Genomic DNA, 11,714 nt, shown 5'->3' on the forward strand with positions numbered 1-11,714 from the left:
TAGCACTCATAACAATACATCCTTTCTCAGGAGCCGACAACTTGATGACTTCACTTTACAGCACTTTACTCAATCTCCCACCAGTCAGTCCCTCTGGTGAGAACCCTCCATAGGTAGTCCTTCTTGTTAGTTAACTCTCAATGAAAATACCAATGTGATGAGCCAAATCTCAAAAGACTAACTTACTAGAAGGGAGAATCCTTAATCTTACAAATTACACAATGCTTCTAATGCTTTCAATGTGAGACTTACAACATTGAAGTGTAATTGATGCCAATGAAATTTCTGAGTTCACGTAAATGCTGCTCAGAAGTTCAAAACGAGCACCACAAGCATAGAGATCGAGAAAATGCTTAACTTCGATAAAGCAGAGATCGCAAAAAGAGAAACCACAAGAAACTAAATCATATGTGAAAGAATGTTCCAAGACTGTCGTCTGAGAGGCAGCACTCCAACTAAATACACAAAGATGGGTTGTGACTAGTGTATCTTTGATCATCTTAGACATAGAAAGGTGTCACTTTTTCATCCTATATAACTTACATGTTGCAAACGTGAAAAAGCTACCAATACTGATATACACCATATTCACATCACATGCTCGCAATCAAGAATTAATGTCTTACTTGCGCCCCCCAACCATACCTGGGCCCATTGTCCCTGACAAACTAGACGATGTGCCACTGCCGGTCATCTTAATCCTTCCATCTGTGTTCCCAAAAACATTCAGATCTTCAAACAATCTGTAAGATGGAACAAAGGGTTTTTGTCCAGGAGCACCAGTATTATTTGCCAGACCAGAATTTCCCCCGAGATCTCCAGTCAGAGCCGCGCTGGTTCCTTTAGAAGAAAACGAACTGTTATTTTGCAAGGCCCTGATTCCTTGTGCTGGTCTGTAAGATGCTGATGTGTTGGCTGGAGGAGTTGAAAACATATTAGGGGAAGATAAATGATTTTGACTGCTGGGGTAACCAGGCGTAGCAGCCCATGGTGGAGGAGGGTACGATGAGGGGTATTGAACATGTTGATTCTGCAATTGTAGCTGGTGCTGAGGTTGCAGCATTTGTGATGGTTGGGGTTGAGTTTGAGATTGAAAATGAGGCCGGGGTTGAGTTTGAGATTGAAATTGAGGTCGAGCTTGGGGCTGGGGCTGGGGCTGGGGCTGTAACTGTTGGGGTTCAGGATGAGGATATCTAAGATGTTGATTCTGAAACTGTGATTGCTGGGGTTGGAGTGAGGACTGAGGCTGAAATTGTTGGGCCTCATGTTGTGGATGTGGTTGTTGAGCGGAGGGCTGAGGTCTGTAAATATGTTGCTGGGATTGGGGTTGAGACTCTGACTTAGATTCAGGTTGAGCCCAGGGAACAACATAATTGCTAAAGGGAACATTTCCAGGATACTGGGGAGCATGGGGGTAGCCTTGTGTACTAGATGGAACAGATGTATCAGTTTGCTGGCTAGAGGCTGACAATGGAGGAGGCATGTGGGGAGATGATGATGGTGGTGGTGGTGGTGGTGGTGGTGAGGTGGACAGAGTGATACTCAGCAAGTCGATAATGTCCTGCTCTTTGGTAGTGCTAGCCGGTGTAGCCTGATCTACAATTGCCAATGCATTGGTTGGGACAGAGGCTGTGGGATCTGATGTTGAGCTGTTGGTTTCCAAGGTTGCTGAAACTTCATTCGTTCCATTTGTAGCATCTTTAGAAGGCACAGATTGTGCCTTGGAATGCCTGCATTGGTTGTCACAGGTTAGTCATGAATCGATTAGATGCATGATAGAACAATTCCACTTGGCAGTGAGCATGCACCATAATATGTTGCATCAAAAATCTTGTTCTAGACAAAAACCTCAACTACAAATTTCCGGTATTTCTCTTCCCAAAAACAAATCACAAGCTCATAACAGAGACATTCTAACTGAGTTGGACAGCATAGAATGCAGCATAGTGAAAGCATAGCGTAAATAATGCCTTGAGCAAGGCTTCCTGCTTCACCCAAATGAAACTATGAGTAAACTATAGCTTGTTTCATGCCAAACAATGCATCTAATATGTTATTTTCCTATAATTAGTTTGACTTCATGCAAAAGATTTTCCAATCCAAGCAAATCATTCACTTGGACAAGTAATAGATTCCAAGTTTCATATATGTTGTTAGGTATAAGCAACCTTCGAGCTAGCTGTGCGAATTCATCTTCTTCTTCCTCCTCCTCATCAATTTGGCCTTTTGTTACAGAATGAACTAGGACAGAAGAGTTGGCTTTAAGTGTTGAATCAGCGTCTCCAGGGATGGAGCTCCTCTCTTCCGTTGGACTGAAACTGGAAGAGCAAGCTTCACTTGACTGGGCAATAGAACTAGCATATTGGGATGGAAGGGGGGCACCAGAAGCTATTGCATCGTGCTTTGCAAGCAAACTCTGAATACCATCATTTAATTCAAGGCCTCGCCCAAGAAGCTCCTCATCCCTGCCATGTAACCAAGATAATAAGAATTATCCAAATTTTTACCATGGACAAAGGAAATTAATACAAATAAAATATGTAAAAGAAGAGCGATCTATAAACATCAAAGAACCACTAATTTTTTTGCGCATATCAGTATCTATCAAAGATGAATATGCACATATTCACACATTTTAGCGCAAGAATTCATCCAAGATATATAGAAACCATCAACTGATATCCCAATTATTGAATCTCTTCATAAAGCTCGTCCAAACCCACATCCCTCACACTGTTCGCACATTCTCTTGTAGCACTTGACTTTCATCTCTGCACAATTCCTTGCATAAACAAAACTTGACTCAGGAGCTGCTCCAAACTCTCATTCATCATTTTGTCAGGTGAAGGGTTCTCAGAAGCTTCACAAAACAAAACCCATGACCACCTCTAGTTCCCAAACGCAGAAACCAAATGTCTATTACTGTTTAGCTATCAGTCTCAAACTAAATCAAGCCTGTTCTATCTTTTCAAGTGTCAATGTTCGTGTCAGAAGCTAGATATCTTATTAGATACAATTTACTCAGTTCAACTTAAGAAAATCATAACTTCTTCAGTCACCTGCTAATCTATATCCAAATAAAAAACCAAAATTTCTTCCTGATGTTATGATTCGTACAAAAAATCCAGTCACAAAAACCAACAAGAATTAGTTCTAATAGAAAGGATTATAGTCCCTCACAACTTGACAAACTACGGTTCGAATCCTGTTGGGAGGTGCCTACATTTAGCACCTAATAGTATTTCGAATAGGATTGCTCCTAATAGGAGGATACCTACGCTTAGCCCCAAAAAAAAAATTCCAAATGCGGATAAGACAAATAGCAAAATAGCATCACAACAAAACAAAATCTATGCCACTATTTACATATTACGTGTGCGTAGTACTGACTTAAATATATACTTATACAATCTAGTGATCTCCAAAGTCCAAAAATAAGAGAAACAATTACATTAATAAAATAAATTTGTAACTACGCAGATAAATAATGCATGGTTTTATAGAGCCAAAATCCCAATTACATCACAATAAATATGCACGGGGCAAACACTAATTTAAGTAAATGCCACACAAGTAATATGGATATAAATTGGTGAATGCTTTAGTCATGTAGAATTGTAGATAACGAGTATACATGAAACGTGTAAGACATTGCCAAAATCTGAGGATGGAACTGACCCAGTGGTTGTTAACATCTGCATCAATTTTTTCTGGTTGGTACGGCAACGGTCAACAAGATCAATAATCACCTCATCTTTTACAGCCTACAAGCAAAAGAAGAGCAGTTAATCCTCTTATTTACTCTCAAATAAAGAGGCTAGACAATTGTTCAACATACTGCTCGATCACTAGGGTTCACAGCCTGTAGCATGTCGCTCAAAAGCTCCATAACATGCCGCATAGACTCCAAGCTTGACAAACTACAAATTTAAGGACAAGACACTAATAAGCTTAAGACGGTTGGCAGGAAGAATTCAAGTCCCAAAAGCGTAATCACAGAAGACAAAATATAATAGCATAAGCGAGGGTGAAGATGCAAAAGTGATATTTCACCTTAAACTTTCGATCTCTGTTGCCATAGTTTCATCAAGTCTCTTTGAAGAATTGCTTGGCATACCATATCCAGCTTGCATGTGTCTTAAAGCAAGATGGGCAGGAGGAGGAGTGAATATGGGAGCTGCATCTGGAGAACGCTTGGGGAACACTACACCAGATCTCTGCCATTCACATAACGCAATATAATATGATCTACTGGTCATGAAGAAATTGAAGTTACAAGGCACATTAGTTAAAATTATGACAGGTTGTACGGCTGTAGCGGACAACATTGACCGATCATGAACATGATTTTTTTCCCCAATCCCCTAAATTGACCTTCCTTGGTTTTCCAGAAATGAAAACAAAGAGACCAAGCATTCATTTATCTTTTGCTGTTTGTGCACAGATACATTATTAGAATGTAGGTGTTTTTAACATATAAATATCATTAGCAAAAAATGATTAAATTTTAGCATAAACTTATAAATGTTGTACTAGGATGAGGCAGGCAAAAAAAGATTCGTCAAAATGATCGCACATCAAATGTCCAAATTGTGGAACAAGACTAAAATGAAAAAGCCATATCCCAGGGCTTAGAGATGTATGCCATAGAAATGTAGATTAAGATCTGTGAAGCCATTAGCCTGGGGGTCTCAATCTTAGAATGATGCAATAATCGGATGTTATGATGAATAGGGAAAGGCTAATCATTCTACATAATATCCAGTCCAATCCAAATTAATTTCAATGTTCTAATAGAGCATACCACTCTGGACAATCAGTTAACTTCTTCACACACGGCTAAAGCATTACTGAGAAATCTTGTTGAGTAGTCAGCCTTATACTTACCTTTAATTCCTCATATGCCCAATAGTAGTGAGGATGCTTTCCACCTGGCCCACCAAATGCCTCTTGCCACGAGTCTAGCAGTACTAAAATCTTATCCCTCACTTGCATGTCTGTCTGAAATATCACCACATATATTTCAAGTTGGATGAGATAAGCCATAAAGGAAAGCTGAGAAGAAAATGTTGCCTCAGAACAGTGATTAAACAACAATATTGAACAAATAAAAGGCATCAACGCTAAAACTCTGTCGTGACTTGTGATGGTAAATACCACCAATATGTTGTGACTGTATAAGTATTTTTTGCAATATTAAATCCCAAAGGAATCAATACAGAGATTTTAATCCGATATTTAATTGGGTACCACTCAAATATATTTAGCTTGAAATGACCTAATGATCAAGCAGATTATCATTGGGAAGAGATATCATCCGACCCTGAGATCAGATGCTAGGCAAGTGAAAAGAGGCATCTTAGTCAAAAACTGTAATATGCTCCAAGCAACAGTAGGTGAAACACTGTAGTGAGCAGGGATCATATACAGCATCTGAAATAACACCAGCGTCCTGCTATTAAAATTACATTTATTATTCTAGAATGATAAATCAATTAGCAGATTTTAGGCAACATAGAGGGACAAAAAGCGCACGATTTGTGTAGAGTAAAAGGGTATAGTGATGAAAGAGAAAATTTAACAGCAGTGTCAAAGTACCGGTGAAATTCATTAGATCCTTAAGTACAACAGATTTCAGCTTGATTTGATTGTCACAAGGAAAATCCTCAAGAATGCAGTAACAATTTGATGCAGGAATCAAATACACAAATCTTATCTCCGCATTCCATCTGACACCACCTTACCTTCTTCCTCACAATTTTGATCATCTCATCCAGTATATTCCTCTCAGCAATTTGAAAATGAATATAATCACCACAATTCTTCACCATAGTCTCCAGAAGCTAGAAAGTAGACGTGCAGAAATTGTAAATCAAAATCCATGGACATACAAATGCATGTAAATGAGAAAAGCAAAGTTAGTGCAAACAGACTACCGTCAGAGAGAGTAATTGAACTTTGGAGCTCTTATGCTGTAATCTCTTCTTGACGGCTTTGACCACATCTTTTGGCTGCCTGAGAAATTATGCATGTACTTGTCAAAAACCGGACAGAATCTTAACTGTTGTTTTCCCAAAGACTATATATCAGACACAAAGGGACAAATTCATTAACAGTATGAAAAATTAATGGTTCTAGCATTTTGCAGCCAACTAAATTATACGATGAAAAAGTTCAGGAAAGAAATAAGTACATAATTTCTGACAGAAGAATAACTGGTTTGTACTATATTCCAGCTCATGTATTTGCTTATCCAACAAAGGGGAAAGCTTTTTCAATCCGAAGCGAACCGACAAACTATTATTTAGTCGCTGTTAAGTCGCTGTTACACACAAAATTTTTCTCCCACGAAGAGCTGTTATACAAGATATGCATACAACATCACATAAAATCATCTGCATGAACTATCACCATTAAAAACAAGGAAATTATCCGAATAACAAAATTCTGAATTCGAATTATGAAGAAGCATAAATATTATCAAGATGATCAAAGTCAACCCAGAGAAGAAAGAAACAGAAACTCAATTCTTCTGTTCCTTAACAAATTACCAGCGATTGGAATTGACAGAGTCACATATCTCGATATTCATGGTCCAGTCAGGGCCCATGAGAAGATCGCTGGTCGCCTTCTCCACTGCTACAGTAGCTGAAGAAGAAGACATGCTTCCCTGCTCCTTTCTGTCTCTCTCTGTTTCCGAAGTTCCAAGAGAATGGAAACTTATGCCTGTTTGGCAACTGCAAGCTTTAGAAAAAAACAAAGAAAACCCCAAAGCTCTATTCTTCCCGCAAAACACAGCTCCGTAGTTGTTTGGATGAGTGGAAAATTCTGAAACCCTAGCTAAGAAGGCATGAAGTGCCTTTTCCCTCCAGCAAAACAATCAGAATTTGTGGTTTGTTGCTTCGGAAGAATATAGTTTCTCTCTCAGCTAAAAGAAAATCACATAAGCTTTTCTATCTTTCATTCCTCTTTTTTTCCGGAAATTTCGTAATTTTCCTTTCTCTGTCTTTACTGTTTTGCATAGAAAAGCAAGAAACGTTCCGAGTCTAGTGTGCTTTTCTCTGGTCGACGACGCATGCGCACTCGCTCTTCCAAGTCTCTCTTACCACGCGCCACGTGCCCGGTTTAGTTGTTAGTCATGTTTTGCTGATGATCAAGTTTTTTTTTTTTAACCAAAATAGAAATTCGGGTTGAAAATCCTTATTTTTTATAGTATTAAATTATTTTTTATGCATTCTTGGAAACTTTATTATCAAAAAATAACTTTTTAATTTCAATTATTTGATGCCTAATATATAATTATTAGATCCTTTAGTTGTATCATAACCGATAAAATAGTCATTCATATGGAAGACTATATTAATTATACTCCCTCTTTATAGACATTGATGCTTATGGCATGTTCCTATATATAAGAGACACTTAAAAGTTGTCTCTATTTTTTATATTGATTTCCTATTTTACCCCTATTATTTTTTGTCTCCAATTCATACTCTCTCTCCTCCCACTTCTCTTTCTTTTCATAATTTAATTGTTCTCTCTCATACTCTCTCTCCTTATTAATAGGGGCATTGTGGAAAAACATTATACTTTTTGCACATTAATGTTCTCAACTAATTTTAACTGTTTTTTTATTAACGTAATTTGGTTATTTGTCTCTTATAATAAGGAATGGAGGAGTAGATAGTACAAAATTTTATAGAAGAAATTAAAAAATGAATTCAAATATTAAAAAGAGTAAACCTTAATTTAATTGGAATTAGCATATCTCATGCTCTGACAATTATAGAATTGATTATTTTTAATTTAAATTTTTATCTTAAATAAAATATGATGAGAAAACATGAAACACAAACGTAAATTTGCGAAACAGAATGTAAGAACCAAAAATATAACTATAATAGATATCCAAACTACTACCTCCGATCCTTAATATAAGACCTTATTTAACTTTTATTTTAGTCCTAATTATAATACCCAAATCCATTTTGTCTTTCATATTTATGTATTTTTTTAGGGTAGTCCCTCTAATAATAGTAGTTCTAACCAATAAACTTGATTAGCAAAGATATTTTAGGAAAGATAACATCTATTTATTACAAATAACTAACTTAACTTATTTTCTTAGTATCCTCAAATTAGTCAACTAAGTCTTATAATTAGGACCGGAGGTAGTATTAGTTATTAATATAAAAGTTAGATAATTAATTTGAATATATTAAGCAAATTAGTTAATTTTTTTTACACTACCCCAATCCTTAATATAAGACCTCGTTTGACTTTTATTTTGGTCATAAATATAAGACTCTAACTCACTTTGTTTCTCATATTTATTCATTTTTTTCCTAAGATATTTCTTTTAATAATGGTAATTCTAACCAATAAACTTAGTTAGCAAGGATATTTTAGAAAAGATAATACATATTTATTACAAATAACTAACTTAACTTATTTTTTTAATCTACTCAAATTAATTAACTAATTCTTATAATTAAAACTGAGGTAGCACTAATTAGTTAAGTTAGTTATATATTACAAAAATATGTGCTGATATTCTTTTAATCATGTGCATTAGGTAATTAGAATTATTTCTTCATGACAACCCCTTACAAGAAATATTTTGAAAAAAAAAGAGAGAGAGATAAAGTGGCTTGAGTTCTTATATTTATGACTAAATTTAACTCTTAAACTAGCTCTTGTAATTAAAACATCAAACCTAGCGGGGAAATAAAAATATACAACAGCTAGCAGCACAAGCAAGACCGTGGCAATAAATCAGGGCGAAGAGGAATGGTGTAGGAAAATAATGAAAATGTGAACTATATTTTAGTTGTTTTACAAATTTATCTTACAAGGAGGATATTCTCATTCCTGTCAATTTTTTAGAACTAACTATTTTATAATTAAATTTAGTTTTAAACGTGTTTCTAGAACTATCTTTTAAGACAATTGTACTTATCATCTTGACTTTTGGAACTTTTTAAAAAGATTAGTGAATATACAAAAAAGTAAATGAAAATGAGCTGGACAAGAAATAGAGCACGCCCACTTTTAAAGATTGATTAATAGCGATGTAAACTTTCGTTATGGATATGAACTTTCAAATATATCTCGAAGTTTTAATCAATCTCCACCTATAATGTATGGGGTGATCTTAACCGAGAAGAGTAACTTTTGTATTATTGGTTTTACCAGTAATGTTATTCAGGTTACATTCAAAATATATATATACACTCGTCCGGTCTCTAATATAAAGCCTTATTGTTGAGTTGATTTAGTCTTAAATATAAGATATATTTCTCATATTTATCAATTTTTTTAAATTACACTTATAAATGCTTTTTCAATTATAATCAAGTAAAAAAAATGAAGGAAGAATATTAAGAAAGATGATTATGATATTTTTAAAAAAAAACATGTTATATTTTTTATAATTAACTAAATTTTTTAATCTAATCAAATTAGTTAAATATGTCTTATATTAAGAACCGGAGGAGTGTCTGGAGCAAATTGTATAAAAGCATTTAGGGAAATAGTTGAATTATTATCCAATAGATTCTTCTCCTTTTTTTGGTCAAATCACTTGATATTTAAGACCCAAGTTAGAATGATTAATCTTAATTGAATATGGTAGAACTATGAAAACAATAAAACTCTTCTAATAATAAATTTTTAACATAGTTATGCGCTGAAGCCTCCTGGGCATAATGATCCTCAGCTTTGAGGGCGTCGTCGCACAGTTAGACGTGTGCATGAGTAAGTCTGGGCAAAATAGATATCTCAATTTCTTTCCGTTGTATCAAAAAAAAAAAAAGATATCTCAATTTATTTTATTTCTTATCTCCGATTCTAATTATAAGATCTCGTTTATAGATAATAAATGAGATTTTATAATTAAAACCGAAAGTAGTATATTATATTTTCAAGTAATTTTTATGGTGATTACACATTTTAAGAGATTTAAATGTAGTTCTAATATACATGATTAACAAAGATGTTTTAAAAAAGATAACATATATTTATTACAAAAAACTAATTTAACTAATTTATTTAAAATTTGTAAATTAGTTATCTAACTCTTATATTAAAAAATGGAGGTAGTATTATATAATCATAGATTAAATGTAAGATTTATTTGATTAATTGTCATGTATGAGTTATGCATTAACTAAATTAAGGATAGGAGAAAATATTGTGTTACTAATCATCCGTGGTTTATTTCATTTTTCATTATATTTGTCGAAACAGCATTCAATCAATAATCAATAATTACATCTAATATCTAAAACTATTTTTAAACGTGAGAGCAAGAAGGTATACGAAATAACGAACGGCCTTGCTAATAATGAGAGAAGAAGACAGTGTTTTATACTGAGAGAGAGAGAGAGAGAGAGAGAGAGAGAGAGAGAGAGAGAGTAAAATATAGTGAATGGGTTTATAACGGCCAGCTTTGTGTTGTTAATTTATAATGATATAATGGGGCAAATGAGTAATAGAAAAGAGCCAAACTTTGGTCGACAATTTTAGGTATTTCTTCCCGTTTTTGAATAGCCATATGGTTCGGTCGCCTCGAGAATGAAAAATATAAATTATTACATTATTATAAATAAAACAAATAAAATACTCCTAGATATTACGGTTCATTAAATTTTGTTTATTGAGTGCTCAGTGCTTATATTTATCTTTTTATATTATTTAGTCCCCGGGCAATTTATTATTATTTTGTTTAGAGTGCTCTCTTGCGCAATTTTTGAATTTTTGATAGAGCCTGGTTAATTAATTAATTAAGAAAGCCCACGCTTTATGCCTTGTCAGGTCTCTTTGTGTTATCAGTCACGCGCTAGTACAACGCGTTACTCACTTACTCTTTCCATTTTTATTGTTATCATTACAAATTATAAAACAAAAGACAAAAACAAAAATTTTGCCGAGTAAAGGCTATGGATAATGCTTCAATGGGGCTGTTTGCAAAAAAAAAAAAAATTCATATATTTATTTTATAGTTTGTAAATTACAATTAAAAACTTATTTATAAGTTATTCCAAACAGACTTAATGAAACTGATCATTTTTTTTTTTGGAAAAAAGGGTCAAGGGAAGAATGAAAGAGGACATCTAATGACTTCTTTCCATGCTTATAAGAAGGTAATATAATTATTAGAATAATACTACTTCATGTTTTTAATATAAGAACTGGTTGATTAATTTAAGTAGATTAAAAATTTATTTTAGTTAATTATTTATAATAAATAGATGTTGTTTTTCTTAAAACATCATTGTTAATCAATTATCTTTTAATAAAACATTTAACATGTAAAGCTATTACAAGAATTATCTTAGAAAAATTTGATAAATATGAGAGGGAAATAAATTGAAGTCTCATATTTAGGACCAAATTAAAAAATCAAAATATCTTTTATATTAAGAACTAGAGGTAGTACTACCTCCGGTCCTAATTATAAGACCCCATTTGACTTTTTGTTTGGTCCTAATTATAAGACCCCAATCTATTTTGTCTCTCATATTTATGCATTTTTTTCCAAAATAATCCTTCTAATAATGATAGTTCTAGCCAATACACTTAATTAACAAGGATATTTTAGGAATGACAACACTTATTTATTACAAATAACTAACTTAACTTACTTCCTTAATCTCCTCAAATAAGTCAACTGGGTCTTATAATTAGGACCGGAGGTAGTATAATTTTGTGGT

At 33.9% G+C, this 11,714-nt stretch overlaps 1 protein-coding gene across 2 annotated transcripts; it reads right to left on the reverse strand.

The window, feature by feature from the left end:
• Positions 1-377: 377 nt before the first annotated feature.
• On the reverse strand, positions 378-10,868 carry LOC114725912 (TOM1-like protein 6). 2 transcript variants are annotated; one of them, XM_028912474.1, is made up of 9 exons: positions 6,552-6,987; positions 5,937-6,015; positions 5,745-5,843; positions 4,888-5,001; positions 4,054-4,217; positions 3,839-3,920; positions 3,679-3,764; positions 2,169-2,465; positions 378-1,730 (listed from the first exon to the last, which is right to left on the reverse strand). In XM_028912474.1, the coding sequence occupies exons 1-9, from the start codon at positions 6,662-6,664 to the stop codon at positions 623-625; spliced, it is 2,142 nt and encodes a 713-aa protein (XP_028768307.1). In that variant the 5' UTR covers positions 6,665-6,987; the 3' UTR covers positions 378-622. The 2 variants fall into 2 exon arrangements, with proteins under 2 accessions (XP_028768307.1, XP_028768308.1); XM_028912475.1 differs by lacking the exons at positions 5,937-6,015; positions 6,552-6,987 and adding an exon at positions 10,858-10,868.
• Positions 10,869-11,714: the final 846 nt, after the last annotated feature.

This window comes from Neltuma alba, unplaced genomic scaffold (assembly GCF_004799145.2).
Source record: "Neltuma alba isolate B1F8T4 unplaced genomic scaffold, ASM479914v2 tig00012300_pilon, whole genome shotgun sequence".
NCBI lineage: Eukaryota > Viridiplantae > Streptophyta > Magnoliopsida > Fabales > Fabaceae > Neltuma > Neltuma alba.